We start from the raw sequence: 25,399 nt of genomic DNA on the forward strand, positions 1-25,399 counted from the left end.
TTTTGACCTCATTACAAGCCAGTGGAAAAATGTTAATGAAACAATTAATGAAAAAGCTTCTCATATTAGTTTAACATGGAAAAAAAATTCTGAATACATTACTTAGAACCTTTCATCACAAGTGCTGAAAGGCTGAATCTTACAGCCCCTCACCAGGTAAAGTTCCCACTGAAATCAACAGGAGACCTGACTGTGTCAGGTTTGCAAGAATTAACTTTCGCTTTAAGCAAATTGCTCCCTCCTCTCCCCCACAATTGGGTTTCATTTTGTGTAATGAATGAAAAATGCAATTCATTTTTTTGCTAAAAGACAAAATACATGGGCATTTTGATTAATTTAACTGTGAGCTAAGAAAGGCGGATATTTAGTCAGTTTCAGCAAAAAACACAACTGAATTGTTTGTGAAATTAAGGGTGCTATTATACTAAAAGCCTGAAATACAATTACTTCAAAATACTCACTTCAGCTCAATTAAAATAAAGCCTGATCCTTGTTAAAAGTAGTATTCTAGAAAACCTTAGGGTCTATAAAGCTATACAAATACCTTGCAAGGGTACTATAAGCCATCAGGAGAAACACACCTGCTGAGGTCCTAGATCAATACAGAACAAAGACTTTCCCAAACAGTGTTCTTTACACAGATATTTCAAGCCAGATAGACTACAGGGGTTTAAAAAAAAGTAAGCATCCTTAGCTTTCACAATTTTACTGGGAAATCGCTCTGTAGGAGCTCCTTGATGCTTTGCAGGTCCATAATTTCCTTGCTGTTTTGTGCATCTCAGGCTGAAAACAGACATTGTCTTTGGTGGCAGTAATTTTTTATGGCGACATACAGGCCAAGCAAACAGATGTCCCTGACCCTTGTTGCACCACAAATGCCCAAAATTTGTGGCTGTGACAGATGGTATAAAATTGTGCCGCTCGTGTGTCATACATCTGTTTGCTTTATCGTGGGAGAGCACAAGCAGTCCAGAGCTGCCTGTGCTCTCCAACTGTCCCAGGTAGGTGATTTTAGGGCTTCAGGGGCCCAATCCTTTGTGGCCCATGGAATTAACATTTGCAGAGGTGTGCCCCGAGTTGGGCACAGCAGCACGTACATGCACCCAGGGAATCCCCTGCCAGGTGATTCCTGGGCTATACATCTGCAAGCAGGGAACCCAGGGTATCCCTGTTTGCAGGTGTTCTTAAGAGTGGGCTTCTGAAGCCCTGGGAGTAGCAGGGGCCCAATCCTGCAAGAAAACAGATGGTGTCTATGTTGCCCAATGAAGTGGATCAACCTGGCACAGCCAACCTACTTTATTTGGTTATATCTGCTTATAGCCTCAGAAATGGAAATGAAGCCGTTAGAGCACCCTTTAAAATTTGCAATCCTTCTTCCAAAAAAGCTAGTGCTGTTTGCTAGAATACAGCTACACATGGGCAATCTTACAGCAATTATCCAACTTGTTTTTATGAGATTAGTCTGCAGTACAATCAACCAAATACCAGAACACTGATGAGTACCAAATTTAGGACTGGGCTCATAGATTTTTCATAAAACATTCCCATCTACTGCAATAATTTCATTATTAGAAATCCCAATACAAAAAGTTCCTTCATTCATTTTAACTGTTACTAATATTTTTGTTTTGCAGCATATTACTTATTTAAAAGCTTTAAAAAAAGCCACACACATTCCCCTCTCCCGTCCCAAAAAACCAAAACCAAAAAAACAACCATTAAGTGAACCAGTTCTAGTACAGTTGCTACCTTTCTTTTTTTGTTTGGAGGATGATCTGAAGAAATAAAGTCCTTCTGTTCCTAGCAAAACAAGGGAATTAAAAAGCAATGTCTAGTTTAACCCAACAGCTAAGATTATTTCCATGCCAAAGGTGAAAGGCCAACAGTCGTAACTTACTAACTGCAAACAATTAGATACAGTAAAGGAGAAAATATGCCATGCAGAAAGCCTACTGTATCCTCTGATTTATAAGCTTAACCTGGTGGGTGTTTTCAAACAAAGTGAGAGCACAATATTTTGACATTTGCCAAATGTTTCCGAAGCTTGGAGACATCTTCATTCACTATAGTGTAGGTAGAGAATAAGAATATTAATATTAAAATATAAATTTATATTATAAATTAAAGAAACACTGGCCTAAACAGGGGTTACAGTAGAAGTTTCTGATTGATAAAAGCAAGAAGTCTGGAAGTCATTTGCAGGTTTTCAAGTGCACACACACGCTTAAAATCTAGTATTTAGGAAACTTTACCATACAGTTATATTGATTAAAGCAGAGGCCACGATTCAATTTTTGAAAAAGATATCTACCCTCTTTAGTGAAAACAACTATTCAGATCCTCCATCTTAGGAGTGCTTCTGGGGGGCCTACCATTACTCTAGGTGGCCAAACCGAGGTACGTGCAGACACTTGAGCTAGGGACAGAAATTACACAAACAGATGCAAGTGATTGGAAACAGGTTCAAATTTGTAACACAAAAGTTCAGTACTAAACACAAAAGGAAGTACTAAATGATGGTGCAGTAACAGTTGTTACTGTACCATCCTGGTGGTGCATGGTTATTTTTAGAAGCTACATTGCCATAGCAATGTGCTATAATGAGGTAGCTTGTCACTATGGCGACAAAACATCGGCATCATTTTGTGCCTGCCAACACTACATCGCCGTAATGATGAGCTATGTTGCTGTCTGAGAGGCATCCCCTGAGGTGTACAGAATTCCTTATATTCATCACTAAACAATGATCACCTATGCATATCATGAGACGGCTAACAGGCTCTGCTCCATGACACCTTCAGTGCCAAGAGACATGTTTCAGCCATTTGCCAAGGTGTGATATTTAGCAGAACATCTTCCATATCTGAGTTACCATTTATTACCTTCCAAGGTTGCATTTTATGGAAAATACCATGCTGCCCACTATGGATTTTCTCAGTTTAGATTACCTTTGGGACAAAGATGCACAATCCAGGCAGAAACCTTAAAACTATATTATCAAGAGGAATAAAAAATTCTATGGGAAGAAGTCCTCTTTTCAGGCTATATTTCCCATTAGTGTATTATACAGTTCACAGTTGCTCGAGTCTAGCTTTCAGGCAAAACTAAACTGATATTCAGAGAGACCACAAGCATTTACACAGGCCTTTGACTAATTGGTTATGTAGGGAATTTTTTTTTTTTAACCACGAATGTATTAGAACTGTTCAAAAATACAGTTTCTGACAGATGTAAGCAAAAAATCTGGAAGACCAGATTTAAAGACCAATATTTAGCAAACTTCACTTCCGCCCATGAGAAGGACCACTCAGGTTCTTATTATTCAACCCCTGTCCAGGTCACTTCTTGTGACTTTCCTAGCATGCGCTGGTTGAAGAACAGGCAGAGTCCTCACATTCCTCTCTCAATCCCGTATGCCCACAGTTGATTAATGTCTAAAATGTATCCCCTTTCTGAATTTTGTCTTACCTGGTAAGTATATAAGAAAAAAACCCCAACCAAGCAGCCAAACAAAACCATCCTCAGTCCAGGTTTCGTCTAAAAGCTTTGGCTTGTGTCTAAGGTTTACCTGGCCAAACCTAAGGCTACGTCCCCATTTTCACTCACCGTATCTCCCATCCCCTAACTCCCACTCAGACAGGTAGAGAACCTCAAGTACTCTGTACTAGAGCTAATAATGAGCCTTAAACAGCTGCAGTTTCCAGCATGATAGCAAAACTATCCTGCCTGGTCTTTAGGGATCTATATGCTGATAAGTCTTCGTGCCAAACTCTGCTCCTTTCTAATGTCTCCCTAATGGCACTTGCTTACTCTAACTTTCATGTTATCACAATGAAGCCAATCACTGTCGGCAGACTTCACAAACAAAATGCGTTTCTCCCAATGGCCTTTTTTTTTGGTTTTTTTTTTAGGGCTTTCTTAGAGTCCCCTTGTCCTCAGCACTGAAATCAGAAACCTTAAATGCCTGGAGCCTTGTGGTGCTTGATGAGTTGAACAAATCCATTTGCTTATTGGAGTCTTATTGGTATAAACTATGTTGGCTCTAGGTTTACACTAAGATTGATGAAAGGAATTCAAGGTTATAATCTTAAAGGAATCTGCTCATTTTCACTCTGCAGCATTAAACCATTTGTTTTACCATTTTCAACAAGCTTTGAGTAAAGTGGCAGATGGAAATATCACATCAAATTATTTCAAGGCTCACGATTAACCATATTAGAAAAAGGGAATTTGGGATAAATTAATCATCAACCTTTCTTGAGGTAAACATTAGGAACAAATGAATATTTCGAGAAGTTAAAAACAAACATTCAAAATAGATTTCATTATCAAAGTATCTTTACGAACAAAGGAAAAAAGCAGTCATTTCCTGATTTTGCAAATGCTTATCTATACAAGTAATTCTGCTGGGCTCAATGGGGAAAGCTGAACATACAGCATTCTTTGGGACAGAGCACCCACAGAGGTCTATATACAATTTAGGAGTCATGAGTACAAACTCAGTTCTATAAAGTGTTTCAAATCTAAGAAAGGAAGCTTAGCTCAAATAAGAATGGTACCTGAAAGTTTCCTAAATTTGCCTTCAGGGAAAATTTGAAAAGGATAGATATGTTTGGGGCTCATAAAAACATTTTTTTTCCAATGGGATAATGTCATTCCAATTTCAACTTTGTTTTTACTTTGCATTATAACATAATAAAAAATGAAAGACTATTTGTAAAATATATCAAAAGGTTTCAGTCCTTTATTTTTTTTTATATATTATCAAAATCTCCCTTCCTTCTGCCAAAGGAAATTTTTTCTTAAAATGAAATTTTGATGAGAAATTAACAAAATGTGAAGCATTTTGAGTTTTAATGGAAATCCATATTTTCCAGGAATATGGTTCTTAAAGTTTTTCCACCAAGCCGTGTATTGAGGAGCTCAATTCTAAATGTGCACCTTTTTTTCCAAATCCTTGGTCCAAATCTTCCACTTTGAACAACTTGATGAATAAACATTGGTTTTAGCCCATGAAAAAATGTATGCAAGTTGGGGATTATTTCTCGACGTATTTTTTTCATAAAATTTATTCCTGTAATCTTCAGACTGGCTCCACATCAAACTGTTCTTGAGACGCACATGATTCCCAATACATGTAGGATAGTTTAATGTAATCCTAGGTTTCCAGCTGCTTAAAAGGTGCAATTTCTCTGCTGTTAAAGAGTCATTTTTCCCATTTTTATTATCCAAAGCCTACCTTAAAAATTACTGTTTTCAAAGTTTGATTTTCTAAATACTACATTTTGATAACTTTTTATTTTGCTAAAATTAAACTTGATTAAATAACACCAATTGTTTATAAAAGCCAAACTAATTTTGATAGGAATGGACAGAAAATTTGACAAAATTATTTTCTTGGTGCTTTTTCTTCCCTTCTTACATGTGATGACAAAGGCTACTTACAGAAACAGGTTAAGAAAAAAGCAAGCTATAACTGCTAAATGTTTTTTAGTGGGAGGAAGTACAAAAAAAACTACTGCTCTAAGGATGACCACAGGCAGAAGGACAACATGAAGCCTATTCTATACTAGAGCCCTATTTTGAGGCTTCCAAATAAGATGTGTATGATGCATTCACTTCGTGACGGCCCTCGTTATTGAGAAGTGTTTTATTTTGAACTACTTAATGTAATTCTGGACTGGCAGTTATTGCTCTACCCTTTGTTCTCCTCAAATATGGCTTGATCCATGTTTTTAGTTATTTGACCAAAAGTTACAACATTCATTAGAGCCCTAAATTATTTTTTTTTCATATGCATATGATTTTAAAAGAAGGGAAAAAAAAAATCTTGCATGCCTTTTCAGCCAGAAGATGGAAACTTATATTGTTGAGGCTGAGGTCAGGCTGTTTTTTTTCCCTCACATATACCAAGTATTTTCAAAAGAATTCTTTGATGAAATACTAGAATGTAATCCAAGAGTTGAAAGTTTCTAATATTAGAAAACGCCCAATTAATATTCATGCATATCATTCTGACAGTCTAAAATGCAACAATGAAATGTTCGCCAGTCTACTGCATAGTATTTAAATATGCGTATTTTTTACTGTGACTCTTGAAAACAAGCCATGGAATTTGTTGACTTACTGAAAGTTAACATTCTTCTGCCATTATGTTCTCAATTTCCATTTTAATCACCCAACTTCCCAGGGCCATTGCAACAGCTCCCTCCATGCATGAAGTAAATTATTAAGGCTAAAGTTGAGGCTCCAGAGCAAGCACAGCCAAGGAGAATTAATAAAACTGTCAAAACTATTGAGTTTATTCTTTTTAATCAGATAGCTCTCTCTTTTATTATTGCTTTTGCATCTAAAACACATTGCCAAAAAAAACTATCATCTTAATACCATGGATAATTTACATGCAGATAAAAAGCCACAAAATTAGCTGCCTATTTTTCCCCATAGTAAAAATAAGTTTACTCTCCTCCTCTGCATTTTAAGTCAAACTATTAATTATATTTTACATAATTTTATAGATAGAGTTAATTATACTCAACAGCTGAAGAAGCCTCATCAAAACGAGTAAAAAAAAGCATTAACTTGAAAATCAAATCATATGGCAAGAAAAAAAAAGACTAATAAGATGTGCAGCATTTTACTCACAGCCAGTGCCTTCCCTCTGTCTTTTAGGCTTACTAGCAGAATCTGTGTTTGCTACTAACTAAGAGGTATATGCAGAGTATCAGTCCAGAGAAGATTTTTAAGTCCTTCTGAAGAGGACTTCGCCACAGTTATACAGGCCTCTGAGAACTCCATCACTGTCGCCAGCTCCCAGGAATTCATTGAGGTTCTGGTTCCTGATGCAGCCAGTGTCATGAAGATATGAAAAGGTACAATCTTTCTGGCATTGTTCTGAAGCAAAAAAAACAGAAAAAGGGAGAGGCTCCTCAACCCTGAACTCTAGTCCCAGCTCTTTCACTGATTGTCATTCTTCACTCCACTTTTCACTCTTTCAATGATTGCCTTCATTTTTCATGACTGTTTCTGTAGGAAGGTTTTGTATTTGTATTTTAAGAGTTAACTGTCATTCACCACCAATTTCACAGATAACTGCACAAAGTCACTTCAGGCAGACCTACAAATAGAACTCAGGCACCTAGGGGAACTGGCAACCAGTCATGATTGGATCCATTGTGCTATGGCTATCTTCAAGGCAGCTGATGAGCAGGGTGATGAAATGCATTAACTGCCTGAGATAGCATGTGGGTTTACTGTAGCATTTAGCTACTCAGAAAACCTGAAAATCCTATATCCTATAGAGCAAGCCAAGAAATCTCACAAAAACCTCAGAGTCATTTTTATATATGGTCACTTTGGCTATGACTCATTATCCCATGATGACATCATGTGGCTGCTGAAGACAACCAACTCTTATTGGAACTCCTCACATCCTGGTCTCCTGCGCCCAGTCAAAACCAAGATTCAAGCAACATGAGCCTGCTTTAACCTTCAAACTAATTCCTGATCCTTTAATGACAATGCCTGAAAAGGATCTGGTCTTCGCAGATGATTTGGTATTGTTGAGTTACCCTTGAACAGTAAAAACAAGAATACAAACCATCTTAGAGCTGTGCCTACACCTTTCTTTTCTATCTGTGCTTTTCTATCCAGAGGTCCCAGGTTCAGTCCTCACAAATAAAGTAAAACACAGGTGTTGATTGCCTTTGCTTCTGATTCCAGCTCTGGCAGCTATAAGTTTCTTTGTGATGACAAAGGAAGTTGCTATACTGCAAAAACATGTGTGCAGTGCATTTCTTAGTATGGCCTACTATCCACAGAAAGGATGAGAGCCCTATACCCCTACTTAGTCTTACAGCGGGGTAAAAGAAGTATAAGGAGTAGAAATACATTATAAGCTTTTCACCATTTTAGCCCACCTGCAATTCTCCTAGTTTAATAGGCCCAGGAACTCTGTAGTATACAGGAAACATTCTGAAATCCTTCCAGTCCCTACTTTGAATCAAATATTTGAACAGTAAGAAAATCCACAATTGAAGCCTCTACCACCTAAGCTCCAGCACAACTATAATTACAGCTCTAAGCAGAACACACCTGACTTTACTGACAAACTAAAGAGGCTATATCAGCAGTACTAGATTCAGTGCTGAAAGATGTCAGTAATCTAACAATTTATTGTGCCACTATCAGCCAGCTTACCCTTGAAGGAGAATTTAGGATCTCAAGCGCTTTCACCTCTTTATCACCCACTGGCAAACACTCAGCAAAGCACAAGTACTGGCTCCAAAAGAAGTCACACATCTCCTGGAACAAGGAAAAGCCTTGCCACAGAAGACAGGTGGAGATACCAATTCATGGCCAAAGCTCAAATCAGAAGCAAAGAACATACATTTTAAAAGAGTACTGGGTAGCACAGAGGATTTCTTGTGTCTGAAATACGTGACCATTCCCTCACTGAAACGCACAGAATCTCCAGAAAATAGGTTATCCCAGGCAGGGAGTGAGTTAGAAACAAAGATGTCTTTGACCCTTGGGAAATGTTAAATTAGCCACCAGATTGGGCTCTGAGAAAGGTTTACCATGAATCCCAGATGCCCATGACAGAACTCAAGATCTTTGCAATTTGGCATGAAAATTATCTAATCCCAATCACAACCGCTGATGCACAGGGAGCTCAGTATCACCAGTTTGCCACACATCTGGATGTTCAAAGGGTACCATGACCATGGAAAGCACAGTGTTCAGAACTAGTGTCTGATGCTACAGTTCCCATCTCACCCTCCTGATGTCTGGGGATCTCAATCCAGAACTTTACATGCACCAGCAAGTTTAAAGGCAAGCAGTGCAGTACTATACCATGTGGGTTTTACAGGACATGGGGCTCCCTGCACATTCTAGAACCTTTTATCATGTAATTCATTGTGCAATAAATTTAGTATCTGTCAGGAGCCCTTGACATATGCATGAACATGCACACATGCAGCTAAGACTTCAGCAAACAAATCTTATAACTAGTTGAGGGCCATGAAAAGTGTGGCTCCAGTTTGACTCTTATTGGACAAGCGCCCATGTCAGAAACAACATGCCATACCTCTTCCCAACAATAGGCTCAGATGAAAATGTTATGGAAACTGAACAATTTTGTGGACACTTTTTAAAAAAAGATTGAGCCCAGTTGGTAACTTGGTCCAAAGAAGAATGCACCACAATGAAAAAAATTAACATGAAGAGAAAATTAGTAGAAAAAAGCACACAGCACTTACAGTTAAAAATATGTCAAATAGTTTGGATGGAGAGAGATGACCTTTTTACTCCCTCACATGTATTAAATGCCAGAACCTTATAAAATCTTCAGTTAGCACTGGAGGGTCAAAAGCAATGCAAGGCAACTTTGTTCAGCGTGACCACAGTGAAAGAACAACCTTCTAACATTAAGTCTTTAAACACAAATCTAGCTGGTACTTTAAGTCTGATACCTTCAATAAGTGGATGTTTCCACAGAATCCTTTAAACAATTTTTGGAGGTGGATGTGAATAATTTTCCTCCCTCCAAGTACCCTCATAATCACAAAACATTTTTACTTTAAGAATACCTTATCCTCCCATTTTTAAATTGCCTCAGTGACTTAGGAGCTGAAGCTCTACCGTTCAGCAAGTAAAGGTATACAGTTGGGACCCACTGTCTTCACTGAGTTAGAGCCAGTGGACCTAACCACTTCTGAAAACTCAGCTTGGGCACTTAAGAAAAAATTGCCTTAGATGGTGAAACTTAAATAGAAAGATACTAAATTTTTAGATGTTTCTATATTATATAGGCCAGTAGATACAGAGGCATGGCTGTTCCTGAAAAATACACTGGACAGAAACAAAGACTGCTACTGACCCAATTGAAAAGCAAAACTGAATCTGTTTCATCCAAACACAGAGTAAACTCCCCTATCCCTAAAGGGGCAGATCCAGGAGAGGCACAGTGATGCAGCTGCACCCTGCTTTGATTTCTGCTCCATCCAAACTCTAAAACCAGCTGCCTGGGAGGGGCAGCGGCATTTCAATGCAGGCAGGGCTCAGAAAGTCATTTGGTTTATTATCCCTGATTCCTAGTAATCTCTCTCCACATCACAAGTGTTAACATTCCTCTAGCCTTTTTAATGATCATCATGTTTCACCATTCAAGCTATCCTTTCTTCTGCAATACTGCTGTCTGTTAGCTATTCCTGGTAATCTCTCCTATTTTACAGCTCTGCTGACTCTTATTAACTCTAGATAAAAACCTTAACTCAAGTGTAGAAATAACTGATAATGAATTGTTAGAGGTACTGTCAAGACACTCAAGACTAGATTTTGTTTTACGAATCTGAATAAAAGATGTACATTTAACTATAATGACTAAAGGACTAATGATACGATATCCTTTGACTATTTTTGCCTAGCTTGTTCTGTTTTTTTATTTTATTTTATGAATACTCTAGGAAATTACTGAACTTTCCAATAGCTGAATTGTTTTTTTGCTTTGGTCATAAACTTAATGCTGTATCTACTTAAATATAAGATGAGGTTTCTCTTCCTCTCCCCCCCATCAGCATGGGGAAAAAAGCACCTCATCTTATAATTGCATACAAGGAAACCTCATTAAATACACTGTCTATTATTAAACTGCTGCCAAAAGCAGCATGTGCTCACTCTTGGAAACCAACTATGAAGTTGATTAAATTCAGCTAACACCGAGTATGACTATAAAACACATGGCCCATATATTTTTTTTTCAATTTTGTTTCAAGAGTCAACTCAGTTCCAAGTTCTACTGTGCAAACCTAATAGTCAAGTTCCTAATTTTGACTGAGCAGAGCTCAATCACTGAAGTCTGTATGGCTCTGCCACTGGGCAAGCATCCTCTCTCCCAGACCCATCAGTATGGGACTTTGGATGCTCCCCAAATCCATGGCAGGCATACTGTGTGTTAGCCCCAAGCCCAGAGGCCTTGGGGTTCAGATGCCCTAGTTTTACTTGCTTCTCACCAATGGCTGCAAGAAGCAAATTTGGAAGGGGGGAGGGAGGGGGAGTGTTAAGGCAGTCCCCCCTATTGTCACAAAACTGTGCAGTCCAGTTACCTGCATTTGGGGAAACTCAAAGGGGTCAGACTGCCTGGAGTGCAAGAGAAAAGCCCCATCCTGGTACTACACTTGACCTTAGGCCACAAGAGGCCAAGAAGGGATACTGGGGAAACATACTATTACAAACCTACCACAAAGATGTATGGCAGTGCCCATTGTGCTCAGTCCCACCCAGCACCAACTCTTTCAAGTCATGGTGAGCCACTACACTGAATACATTTAGAATTTATCTTCACTCCTACAGTTAAGCTGTGCCTTTCTTTCCATTTGCAATGATCCTTGTATCTTCACCAGCCTTAAATGTCTGGAAAACATCACCAAATGGGACCCAAAATAGAAGGATTCTAACTGAACTATCACCTCCTCTCATTTGATTAGTTTGGTCCTGCCCTGCATGAGATGGAGCTGGACCAGGTATTCCTGCACCTCATCTCTATATACATTTTTGGAGGATCCCAGGACTTTTGACAAGAACATTCATTTCTAGTCACAAGTAAGGGCTGATTAACACAAGGATCTTTTCTGGGTGTAGAGGGGTAGGGTAACCTGGAGTAGATGCACATACTCAGCAATGAATTGTGGGACACCGTGGCTTGAAACTCTGTTGAATATGCAGGGAATGAGCCCAATGAACTCTATGGTAAATCATTAGTCTTTTGGCTTTGGATTAATATCATACACAGTTTGTACTAGATCTAAGTAGGTTCAAAAGTGCTGCTTAAAAGTATTTATGCAGTACCTGTGCCTAAACTTGAAGCAGTTTCAAAAAAGGTAAAAATACACCAATTCTGAATGAACTAACTCTTTGGGAACCCATAGTAATTTGTCTATATGCAAGTTACTGCTGTTTATTTCAAAGTCAGTATCTTCAAATGTACCCCTAATTTCCATGTGCTCTGGGAGACCAGGGTCTGAAAATAAAGCTGTGGGGTGGCTGTTATCAAAAAAAGTTGAGGGAGGCAGAGGGCAAAGGGGACACCCCTCCCTCCCCCCAGATTATTTTTTTCTGGTGTAGCAGTGGTAGGGTGACAAATTCAAGGTAAACCTGCAATGATTAGATTCTATGTCTGGAAAATTATAACAAATATATAAATATTCCATATATAGAATCTAATTATTGTGAGGGTCATCTTATATTCAAGTAAATACAGTAATACAGAGCTAGTCCTTCTGCTCCCCCTGGTCCCTCCCAAACACTGTATTAGTAAAAGTTTCTATTTTCTCTTTAACTGGAAGAAAATGTGGTTTATATGTGATGATGTGTCATACCATCTGCACCCCATTTTTCAGAATCCTAGATCCACCCATGAGTGCAGGAATGCACAAAAACTTCTTAACAGTGGGAAAAAGGAGGGTATTATAGACATGCTGAAGTCAGCTGGGTAGGGCGACGGCTTCTCAAAATATTGTAATTAAAACAGTTGCATTACTTTTCAGAAGTATTTTTTTCTAGCTAGGTGTTACGAAGCCCCCTATGTGCATAGCAGGAGGCATGATTGTGGATTCACACATTAGACACAATGATGCATTATTGTTGGTTTAGGTGGAGCCTAATCCTGGATCCTGCATTGACAAGAAGCAGGCTCCCACAGCTGAGAGTCTCCTTTCTTGAGGGAGCTCCCAGCCATGGGAGCAACACGCAGCTGGGACCAAGAGTCCTGCACTTGATGGACCTCTCAGTACCAGCTACGCCACACACAGCCAGGACTGGGAGTCCCACACCTGACAGGGCTCTGGGTCCTGGCTGCACATGTGCACGACTGAAGGTCCCATCAGGTACAGGGACTCAGTCCCAGATGCATGTTTCATACAGCCAGGACCAATATGCTAATCATGTGTCTAGGTTCCAGCTGCATGCATGAGCCCAGCGTTTCATGTACCCCCCGAGCTTTGGGGAGCACAGTAGCTGCATTCTCCCAGGCCCAGGGTTTTCACACTGGGCTTGATGCACCTCCATGACTGGGAGCCCTGTTAGCTGATGGGCTCCCAACCACAGGAAAGACCCTGCTACACACACAAAGTCTTAAGGTAATTGCAAAATTGACCAGTTAATTGTGCTATACCTGAAACGTGTGTGTGGGGAGGAAGGGGGTGTCTAAATGGCCTATATGCTCCTTTTGTTCCTTTTCTCCAATTTACAGATATTTGGTAGCACTGACAGCCTAATGTTCTTTTGCTTCTACAGAACTAAGAACACAAGTAGCACAGTGCATATTTTTATGTCAGTTTCCTGCCAATATGTCTTGCATCTGACCTACAAGATAATTGAATCTCCAAGCCCATTCAGTTCTTGGCAACTGCAGCTGTGGTTTTGTGATATATCTACTACTATAGGAAATAGAGCAAGATGGCCAAATCATTTTATATGGGCTATCAGTCAGCAATTACACAATACAAGTGTCAGTTAATACTGACCTGGACTGAATTTTAATAGGTATTCAGAGGTGAAACTATTTTGTCCAGTACCGGTTCCAAATCTATCCATCTGTCTCTGTTTTTACCCATACATGAAAATTACACACCTGAAATTATCTACTATGTTGAAAATAAAATTCTCAGGAAACTATATCACCTAACTACAGAAAAAAACAAGAACACATGCACATAGCTATGCCAATTTTGCTACACATAGTAACAGAAAGTTAATGGACTTTTTCTATAATAATAATAATAAACTAGAAAAAGCCAGACATTTTAACCTTAACATTCTGGACCTTCAAAAAGTAGAATGATCTAACTGAACCCTGATTGTTACTCTTTTTTACCCATAGCCTAATGCTATAAACATACACAATTTTGTCTGTCAAGTGAATGCACGCAGAATGCAGAAATTCCTACTAAAAAAAAAAAAAGATCACCAAGGTATTTGGTAAAAAAATATATAAACAGGAGCTGCACTGGAGCATATAATGGGAGTTGGGTTTTTAGTCCTTTTCTTAGTCGCCTAGCCACAGTTTATCACCTTTCTTCAGAAAATTACCTTATGCTATTTTTCCCCCACAAACTCACATCCAGCCCTTGTGTTATCTCAAGTACAGGGTATGCACTCTCTCTCCTCCATGGTGACATCTTTAACCCATGCAGTGCCCTAGGGTTGATATAGGGAGACTATTCCACTGAGGGCTAGGTCCAGGCCCCAAGCAGTAATAAGAACTGGCCAGCATGCCTCACTTAACCCTTAATGCCTTATCCTGGGCCACTTCCAATCTCTTCCCCCAAGACATTTATCTGTACTACTTTTGAAGTTCATAACTATTCACTCTGTCACCTCTGGATTTTAGTACCATCTTCTTCCTGGTAATTCCTCCCTCACTGGGAGCCCTACCCAGGACTGAATAGATATTACTCCTTTGGCTTCCCAGCCTGTGTTAACCTTCTCTACTTAACTAATAGTCTTTATAAGGCTATAGTAGGTGGAGTCAAAAATGGTAGACAGACTAGCTCTTAAGGGGAGGGAAAGGGGTAGAAACTGAGCCTGCCTGCACTGGCCCTAGCCAGCAGGCAGAGGTGCTCCAGCAACCACTGAGGAGGCTGCTGAATTGCCCCACTCCCTAGCGCCACACCCAGCTCGGGGGCTGTCTGTGGGGGAGGGATCATTTGAGGCTATGAAAGCATCTAGCATAGCACCTGATAATCTGAACACACATGCTTTCATAGCATCTGACAAAACAAGCTGCTGCCCACAAAAGTTTATGCCTTTTTGAATGACTTAGTTTCTATGGTGTCACCCTGCCTTGCCTTCTGCTTGACTTCAAATTAACATGGTGTTTCTGTTATCAAAACCCAACCCAGGCTCACTGACTTTTTTGTTAGCCTATGAGGCCAAAGAGGAAAAAGGGATGCATAAAGAAGATTATCTACAAATATGTTATTTCATTAAGTACTTAAGCATTCATAATGGAGATGGATTAACATGAAACATAAGAGAATCCAAGAGTGATCCAAGTTAACAGAAAGCTCTCAGTTAAGCCTCCTTCATTTGCCCATTGTACTCATGTCTGTGATTTCTCCAGATCCCAGTCTACACATTAACAAATATAAAAGTTTATTTCCAGTAGGGAACACCAGTTCACAAACACATCCCATGTATTATACAACACTACAGAATATATAGTAATAATCTATAATTGCTAATTAGTAGCTGTAAAAATGCATTTACTTTTCTCTAGCACTTAGAGGGAAAGTAATGCCAGAGTACTGAAATGCAATTACCACTTTATGGATTAAGCAAATGTAGTTGATTTTGGTTTACTTTAACCTCTCCCCAGACTACGAGAGCAGTTCTTGGCAGAGATTTTTCTACCCATTTGAAAGATTAAAACAGTAAAAATACACAGAAAGATTAAGCTGTCACATCCAAAATCATAAAGTCATCAAGGGCATGTGCGTATGGCATGATGCAATGCCAGAGTTACCCAGGCTACCTTATTCAGTAAGTACAATTAGCCAGGACAGAGCACTGCATTAACATGGCTATTTCGCTTCCCTTTCCCCAGTTGACATTTTCAGAGATGGTTTCAGTATCTCAACACAGGAATTCATTGTGCCATGCTGATATACTCTAAATGACAGTGCGGGGAACAGAAGTGAAAAGTACAGACTCCCAGCATCCTCCTGTAACTATTAACCCATGATTCAAGGGAGGACAAATGTTAGGCCCATTCAGCTTGACAGAGTTAGTAGTCATGTTCAACAATAATAAACTTCTTTTGTCTTCAGTCCTTTCTAGCCAAGGAACTGCAAGTGGTTTATAAACAATAATTGATTAAGCCTAATGCCAAGACTGTGACAGGTAAATGTTATATTGCCTTTTTGCAAAACTGAGAAACTAAAGGGGTTGTCACAGTACATAATTATCATGAAGTAATCTACCATGGATATTACTCTACTGTAAATTTACCCTGTGGTAAAGAAAGGAGACACAACCAGCTCTGGCAAGCTAGCTGCCTGCAGTAGGCACTTTTACACTGCCTGGCCACTCAGCTTCATCACACAGTAAAAGTGAAGTCACTGTGTGTAAATGTGCTGTGTCTGCCCCCTGATTCATGGAATGTTTATTTAGCTGTGATAAGTCTGCGACACCACTGGGAACAGACCCCAGATCTCCCAACTTCACACTGTCCACCTTATGGAAGGAGTAGTGTGCTGGTCTCACATTAAGTACTGTATCAGTGTTACCCCCCCTTACAGTTAGTGGTTGGAAACGATCTATACAATTATATAAAACATAAAAATGTATCACACAAAACATTCTCTAGCACAATTAGATTCGACTCAGATATGATTTTATGATATCCTGATACTTACATTGTCATAACTGATATATAACCAAATAATAGAATTAAAATCCCAGAAGGCAACCTTACCATAGAGAGCCTTTGCACTCGTTTTCGAACTTTGTTCCCTTTCTGCCTGTGCAAAGGTGGGTGAGCCATATCCACTGTAATAAAATGATCACAGTTAGTTTATTTACAGGTCTTCATGAAGGCTTGTAAACATATACAAGGATACAGTCATACCCTAGTGCTACCAACTGGGGCAACAATAATGCACATCCCATGTCATGTGCTAATCATGCATAGTTTACAGTATGAGTAAATCATTTGGAGCAGGGCATGGGTTTGTACAGAACATAGTGGGCCCTGGTCCAAGATTGGGGCTTCCAGTTACCACTAGAAAAAAATTATTGCTGTTATCAACATAATAAATAACAACAACATGTCAAAAAGGACTTTGAATTTGGTGTGATTTTTCCCTCTTTTTTTTTTAAATGAGCAACTGTCCACTGTTCTAAAAGTTCAGTGTTTCTCTTATGAAAAAGAAAAGGAAAAGACCAATTGATTACACTGGGCTATAACGAAAAGAACAACAAATTTCTTCCCTGAGTAAATACAAGAATGTTTCACAAATATCCAAAAGGCAGGCCACAGTGGCACCTCAGGATAATGAGCATGGTACACTTAAACCATGCTAAATCTGCAGGATGTTAAGTGGTATTAAAAGTTAGAACGTGCTATAAGCAGTTGCACGTTAAGGGTTAATACAATTTCTTGTCTGCACCGATCTCACTTGCCACTATAGGGCTAGTGGGAAGAGGTGTGACTAAGAGCTCAGACACCCTCTCTCTACTCCTGCTTTGGGTGGCAGGGGAGAGGCCAGAGGAGTAGTGGCAGAAACATGGAGCTTGGAGGCTTAGAGGCCTGGATACTATGGCTTCACTCCACATCCCCCCACTCCCTTCCTCTTCCCCCCCCCCCCCCCACCCCTGCTTCTCATCCTGGAGTGGTAGGAAAGGCCTTTGCTGCAGAAATTAACCTCAGCTCCATGCTGGGGGCAGGGCTACCAGAGTTTAGTATGGTGGCAGCATGGGGCCACAGGGAAGCACACTTCCTTGCTGTCTAAGGCTCCATCCTTCTGCTGTGCTAAATCCTGGGGATCCATCCTGGTAGCATAGTCCTCTTTCTGCTCCCCGCCTTAACCCCTAGACTAGAATGGGAGGTGTGGAGGGAAGCCACAGCACCCATTAAGCTGCCTAGCTAGGAGACAGCCAGCAATGCTTGGGAAAAAATGGACTAGGAGGCATGGGAAAATTTCAATTAACTTTCAGTAAATGAGTTAATTGAACATTTCTGTGGCCTTTGTCTGGTTCTGAGTGAAAGCCTTAGAGGGCTGAGACTTGGTTGGGGGGTAAGGGCTGGAAGCTGGGATCAGGTCAGTAGGGGCTAATGGAGGGCTCCTCACAGCACAGACCTTACCCACTATACCCATCCAAGGACAGGAATGCAGAAACCTGCAAAGGGAAGCCAGTGCCCCCATGCCTTTCCACCTCCCAGCTCCATACCCAGACTATTGCAATTGCCCTCCTGGAATTGGCAGGGCAGGGTCCCACCTGCTACTAGACAGTACCATCCCCTAGGCAATAGACAAAAGAAATGCATGCTCGTCAGTACTAGATTAAAATCAGTTCATTTCTGTAGACCAATGCCCTGCCTCTGTCAGTTAGCAATATGTCACCTGCCCAGCACAGGTCAGGTACCATTCCCCACCAGTAAACATATACACACATGCCATTCTGTGCAAGGGGAGAGGAAGATATTTTCTGACCCATGTAAAGAATGGTCTAACCTCTGAAGAAGGAGATAAATTCATGCTTGGATTTAGCAGAGACTTAAGTCATTTAATTATCCAAACATAGTCGGGGTCACCCTTTCCAAACTAACAAATACATATCTTATTGCTGCTGTGGTATATCTTCTTGCTACAGACAGGTGGAAGAGGCCATTCAACAATATGGCTTTAAATTACTACCACTAAGACAAAAAAACGCAATGTATCGAGGCTGTTTTTCAGTGTGGTTACATAATACAGAAACTGAGAATTCTCTTTAAAGTGTCACATTTTTATTATTGCTGTTGATGATTTTTTGTTTTGCTTACAAATGAGAAAACAAACTTATTTTTTCCTGGTAGGTGAGGGAAAGAGTGAAGGAGAACTTACTTGATTTGAGAAGAGTAATTTCCATATCCACCAGGAGGGGTATTTGAAATATGTCCATTCATTCTAATCTTCACTCACTAAGGGAAAATCTGGAGGAAAAATAAATACGTTAAGTTTATAGGCTGGAATTATACACATAGGTTGGGTGTGGAAGTAGAAACAATTAGAAAAATATGATACATGTCTGAAAGTTAAGAAGGAAGCACCACACACAATTTACAATTATTGTAATAGTTACAGTAGATTTTAGGGGTGCTCCTATAATACACTAGAAGCCTGTAACGCTCCATGCCATTGAAGATCAGAAAAAAGGATGGCTCCTGTCCACAGGAGCAAACAGTCTAAGATTACATAAAACATTCTTAAAGTTTAAATGTAAACAGTTTGGTATCCCAGAAGAATCCACTGGGTGTTAAAAAAGGCTACATTTGAAGAGCTTGTAAACAATGAAACTTCTTTGTCCACAATATTAAGGTGAGGTATCCTCCATATGTACATGGAAGATTTACATTAATATTGGGAAAAAAAATTCAATGGATGGATGGATATAAGAGGAAAGGAAAAAAAAACACCTTGATATTTGGGAAATAGCTGTAAGACTGAAGTAGATAATATTCTAGGCAAATCAACTATCTAACAGCACTGATCTGAGTCATGGTTGCCAAACTTAAACACAGAGAACATTCCACTTTACATGATCAACTAAAATATGAAGTAGTGTCTTATTCTCTATAGCTTTTTATCATATCACTCGATGCTGTTTTCTCTCATCTTTTAAATTCATGTCTCTCCTTCTTGAGACATGTGGTACATGTCATCTACAGGGAAAATTTGAAGGAACTAAGTATTTTTAGCTTAAAGGAGATGTAGAGGAAATAACAGTTTTCAAATATTTGAAAGGTTTGACAAAGATGTAGACCAAATACTTTCCCTTGCTTCAGAGAGCAGGATACAATACAATGGGTTTAAACTTCTGCAAAATGTCAGAGGAAAACATTTCAGGGTGGGATGGAGAAAGGGGAGGAGGGAAGAGACGCACAAAACCTAATTTTCAATGTGCTACTGCCCTGACAGTAAAGAATTTGACCAGGGAAGTTGTGGAATCTTATTCATGGGAGGTGTTCAAGAGAAGGCTGTATAAGCACTTGTCTGAGAAACAAGTTTAGAAATGAAGCATCTTGCTAGTTTGTGTAGGGGATTGGTCCCTGGAGGTTCCTTCTAACTCCCTAATTTTTTCCCCTTATAGAATAGATAATTTACTACTTCCCTGTACTTGGCTAAATTAAAACATTCTGTGATCTCAGCAAAATGTGCCAGCTCACAATTCACCCCTCCTTTTAGATCAATAAATATACTAAACACCATGGCATCTAGTCCTGATCCCTTGGTTGCGCTACTACTAACATCTTGCTACACAGAGAATTGCTCATCTATTCTTATACCCCTCATCCTTTCCCCCGCGTCCCTTAGTTCTTCTTTAGTTTGACATCCCTTTCCCATTCACCATGTATTTAGTTTCCTTTGAGTTGACTGAATGAAAAGCTTAACTAAAATATATCCACCAGTTGTCTTTTATGCATTATTTATAATAAGCTTTCAAAATTGTTACCAGTTCAGTAATTGCACTAGTCTCACCATTTCATGATCGTTGTATTTACATGTTAAAACTTCACAGCTGTATTTTCAGAGAACTACTGTTTTTCTAGAGCTAGATGGAGGCAAATTGATTGTTTCCAGAATTTTTAAAATTCTTGAAATTGAGTATAAATATCCCATTCCTCCAATACAGATTACCTTATTTAACAGGAATAGTATATGTTTATTGACAACTACATCAATCTTTGATTTCTTAAAAAATCCCTAGTATTTTGTTTCTATTTATAGCCTTTACTTTATAAAATGAGGGAAGGAAACAAATATCTTCAGTAAAAATCAAATCATATATTAAGACTTGCAATAAATATATGGAGCAAGGCATACAGACTGCAATTGAAATTTGAACTGGAATGCAGTGCTCTTTACACTCATTTACAATAGCTCGTAAAGTAGATTTTCATGCGATCAGAAAAAAGCAGCATTTTTAGTCACATAGACTATTATAAATAATTTTTTTAAATGCATCTTCTATACTCCTTTTAAATTAAATGAAGAATACTCTGGAAATTGTCATGATACATACATACTTAAAACCCCTTCCAATTCTTATGCCAAGCCACCCCAGGAAATCAAACCAAACTATATAATACTAAAATTGCTCTTAATTACTGAAATTGCATTCTTTTTAAGCCCAACATGCTAAAATTATACACTAATAATATTCAACATTTTAAACCCAAGTGTGTCAAAAACAATTTTAGGGAAAATATTTGCTTTTCTTTAAACTAAATGTGTAATGGTCGGGGGAGACAATTAAAAAAAAAAATCTCAACAAAATTGTCCCACAGAAAAAACACTAGGAAAACAGTGTTAAACAAGTTACTCCCTAACAACAACTCCACTTCCTTTTTAATTTTTCCTCTCACCTCAACCCAGCAGTTTACAATCATGTAAACTGGCATCATTGGCAGATATTTTTAGGATAAACATCCTTCAAAATTACCTGTAATAATATGTACCTGTAAATGGACTTGAATCATCAGAATGGTATTTATGAAACTTTTTTTCCCCACAGAGTATTATTTTCTGCTTCAAGGTACTACTATACTTTAATACTGCTGTGAGAAATTAGTATCAAAAGGAATAAAACCCCAGTTATAAATTAAAGTAATACCATAGTTAAAAAATATATAAAAGACATAAGAAGTGCAGTACTATCACAGCAGAGTTTTTACTTTGAAAAAGATGACTGTATGATATCCTGCATGGATTTCTCAATGCTAGGTGGTAGGCGGCAGAATAAAACGATAAGGTCTGGAGCTTTTGTACTGATTCATTTATTTCAATGAGGCACTGATTAAAAAAAGATAACATTGTAAAAATTAGTAGAAGCCCTAATACCAGGGTACTTTATGATGATATAACTTCATTCATAAAACATAACCATTTCTAAGCATGTGAATAACGTGGCTGTGAGAAGAACTGCACCATTTTCACCGCACCACTATCATTAACAGTACACTATATATGTATAAACAAGTTGACAGCTAGTAACACTGAGATTTGATGCCACCTGATTTGCTATACATACCTAGGTTAACTTTTTGTATAGCTATCTGACAGAATCATAGTAAAACAGAGCTGGGAGGGACCTCTGAGGTTATCTAACTCAACTCCATGCTCACGACAGGATCAGCTCTAACTAACCTTAACCCTAACAAACTATTCCTGTCAAATGTTTGCCTAAACCACTCTTCAAAAATTTCCAAGGATGGAGATTCCACCATTTCTCTGGGAAGCCTGTTCCAATGTTTAACCACCAGCAGAGTGAGAAAATTCCTCCTAACATTTAACCTAAATTTCCATTGCTACAGTTTTAGACCATTGATCCTAGTTTTGTTCACTGCAGCCAGAGAAGAGTCTACAGTATCTTCTTTACAACCACCCATCAGGCATTTGAAGACTTACTAATTGCCCTTTTGCCCTCTCTCTCCAGACTAAATAATTCTAATTCTTTTCTCCTTTCTTGGTAAATCATCTTTCCCAGACCTCTAAATTTTTGTGCTACTCTTTCGGACTCTTAAAATGGACTCTAATTATTCCACATCTTTTTTGAAGTTCAAGGTCCAAAATTGGACCCGGTATTCCAGGCAAGGCTGAACCAGTACCAAACAGACTGGAAGGAACATTTTCCATGTTTTGCAAGTGACTTACCATTAACATATCCTAATATACTATTGCTTTGAGTTTGTTGGTTTTTCCATGCACTGTTGGCTCATGTTCAGTTTATGCTGTACTGTAATCCCCAGGTGCTAGTTTTCCACCATGGAAGCCTAACTGAGCATTCCCCAGTCTGCATTTGTCAAGTCAAGTCAAATCAGTCCCGAGACCTCACGGACCACTGGGGAACCTTTTATGTATCAATAACTTTCTTCCATTCTTCCCAGTCTTTTGCAACCCTTGTACAGTCAGTCAGTTTTAATCCTGTCCAGTTTTTGATGTTGGTGGTTCTCCTTGTCCCAGGTCTTCTTCCTCCTCATCCATCCACAGCAACCTATACGATGGTGTTGGTAAGGGTGTTGGGCCTTCTTGTTACATGTCCAAACCACTGCATTTTTTTCTTATGATTTCAAGTAAGGATTCGCATTTGCTGACTTCCTGTCTGATTTGATCTTTCACATATTTATTTGTTCTGTGTGCAGTGTAGGGTATGTGTAGAAGTCTTCTGAAGCACTACGTTTCAAAGGTCTCAGTTTGTTTTTCCAGTGCACTAGTGAATGTTCAGGTCTTACAGCCACAGAGCTGCTGAAGTGACAATAGTATGTAATAGGTGGAGTTTTGTTTTCATTGTGAGGTTGCTCCTAGTTCAAGATTTCCTTCAGCTTTGCTAATTGTTCAATGACAATAGCTATTTTTGTGTGTACTACTTTTTTGCACTTTGTTTATACTACTTCTGTGATGGCTGCTTCAAGGTATTTAAAGAGTATTACTTCTTCTAGCTTCTCATTACTAATTTTTGCTGATGCATCATCATTACTTGCTGATGTTATCATTACTTACTGTATTTGTCACTATATTTGTTGGGGTGGGCAAAATATAGCGCATATACTTTATACGGTCTGCAATAGGTCCTTCAGCCTCGCCCGGCTCGGGTATGGGGAGCAGCCCTGGCCATGGCACATGCGGCTGGTCCCACTGCCCCTGGGTGCGCAGTAGGCCTGGGGTGGCTCAGCAGCTGGACTTCACTTCTCAGAAGCCCTGGTGGTGGAGTGGATCAGCTCTGCCCCGACCCCAGCCGTAGCCCTGTCTGTCCATCCCATCCCTGGACACCACTCCCTGCCTGCCCACAGCTCTATCCTACCTACCCAGCTGAGCACGCCCTGGCCATGGGGGGTCCTGGGTCAGTCTCCATAGAGCCCCTGCTCACTCGCTCCATTGGGAACCCCCAGACTGTCTAGTAATCTACCACTTAGGGAGTTTTGGTGAGCTGTTGTTGGGGGGGGGGGTTTGCTGACCAGCCTGCAACAGGTAAGTGGCCCTAAGGGCCCTCCAGCCCAAATAATTGCCCACCCCTGATATTTGTGCATGCAAGTCTTCTGTCCTACATATAGCACTTTGCATTTGTCCTTGATGAATTTAATTTGACTGACTTTTGTATCATTTCTGCAGTTTATTACGGCCATTCTGAATCCTATTCTCTAGAGTGTCTACATCTGCACCCAACTTGGTATCATCTGCAAAACTGTTAAGTGTGCACTCAATCCCATCTTCCACATTTCTTATGGTATTAAGAAATAATTAATTCCATGAATTTACCTTAAAACACACATTGTAAAGCAAACTGATCTTTCAGGAAGATAGAACTGTCTAGTAGTTGCAGCGGGCAATAGAATCAAGAAATCACAGAAATCACTTCTACTCATTCTGAATATATCAGCCTCATGCAACCAAAAAAATAAAATATTGTACTGATAACAAATAAACATCAGCTGTGTTGATAGGCTGCTTTGGTAAACAACTATGCAGAAGGTTGAAAGGTACGTGAGAGAGGAAGGAAAGACAGATTGGATGAGGTTTGTTTGGTTGGGTTTTTTTCCCTTAATATCAGTAGATACTTAAAAACAAAATGCAAACTCAATGTCAGCACATACCCCACAAAGAAGGTTTCTTTCTCAGCTTAATAACAGGCAGAACACATTCTGATACTGAAAAGAAAAACCAAGTAGAATATTACAATGCAACACTTGTGTGGGTAGCAGACCACAAGATTTTATCAATGTGAGAAATGCACTTTTTTTTGCTTTACTGCCTACAGTTGAAACATATCTGTGTTATTATATAACTAAACATGATTGTATTAAAAATATCTAATGTATCTAGTATTGCTTAGTCATATTTTATAAGGAATTTTTTGTACCACGTTTTGGGAAACTTTTAAAAAAGTTAACTTGCTAGATATTTTTCCTGTTCTGTCTCCTCCATTACGTATGATGGATTCCAAACATTTACCTTCAAGTGCAACTTTTCTCAAAGCAACTCCACCATATTTTTGCATGTTTTTTTAAATCCTTCTCACCTCAAACCTGAACTGGTATTTTGCAGTGAGACAAATGTTCCATCAGAACATCACTAGAGATAACTGAATACTGCAGTTTTGCTCTCCAGTCTAACTCTTTCAGAAGTTCTCAGCCAAGAATAAACCTCAATTTGGCTATTAAATGAATATCCAAAACAGCTGTAAAGGGACACAAGGTTTCCTGGTTTGGCTAGCACAACTGGAGCAAAGCCACAAGCATCCTATATTATTTTCTGATTCCTTAAAAATAAGGAATGACGTGGGGAGTGGAGAGGAAGAGAGAAACCAGTGAAGTGCCATCTGTTAGAGAAGTTTGCTTATTGCCTATCAAAAAGGAATCATAGCAAAGGAAGGGGTTCTTTTTGTAATAAAAGAATATTCTGAAACAAGAACATTTTCCAAAGGAATTTGCATAGATGAAAACAGATCTAGCAATTAATGCACTAGATTCTAAGTCAAGATACACACACATATACATATCTAATATATGCAAATGCAAAGCATATTTGTGTAGTATTAGTTTATATCAATCCATTTCAATCATAAATGTGTATATGCATGTATAAACACACAAACCAGTACACATATATATACATACACATTTATATGAGTGTATATA

General features: G+C 39.1%; 1 protein-coding gene across 8 annotated transcripts in view; it reads right to left on the reverse strand.

Annotated features, from left to right (window-relative positions):
- EPS8 (EGFR pathway substrate 8, signaling adaptor) overlaps nt 1–25,399 on the reverse strand; it is a 190,587-nt gene that overhangs the window by 60,111 nt on the left and 105,077 nt on the right. For 5 of the 8 annotated variants that reach the window (XM_090043540.1, XM_090043538.1, XM_090043536.1 and 2 more), the window contains 3 exons: nt 18,609–18,697; nt 16,478–16,551; nt 1,750–1,800 (listed from right to left, as the gene is read on the reverse strand). In XM_090043540.1, the coding sequence (XP_089899666.1) occupies nt 1,750–1,800; nt 16,478–16,551; nt 18,609–18,670 (187 nt within the window). In that variant the 5' untranslated portion in view covers nt 18,671–18,697. Of the gene's footprint in view, nt 1–1,749; nt 1,801–16,477; nt 16,552–18,608; nt 18,698–24,355; nt 24,410–25,399 lie in introns of all 8 variants that reach the window. The other 3 variants (XM_090043539.1, XM_090043537.1, XM_090043541.1) reach the window with 2 other exon arrangements.

This window comes from Crocodylus siamensis, chromosome 4, assembly GCF_052110815.1.
Source record: "Crocodylus siamensis isolate JL-2025a chromosome 4, ASM5211081v1, whole genome shotgun sequence".
Taxonomy (NCBI): Eukaryota; Metazoa; Chordata; order Crocodylia; family Crocodylidae; genus Crocodylus; species Crocodylus siamensis.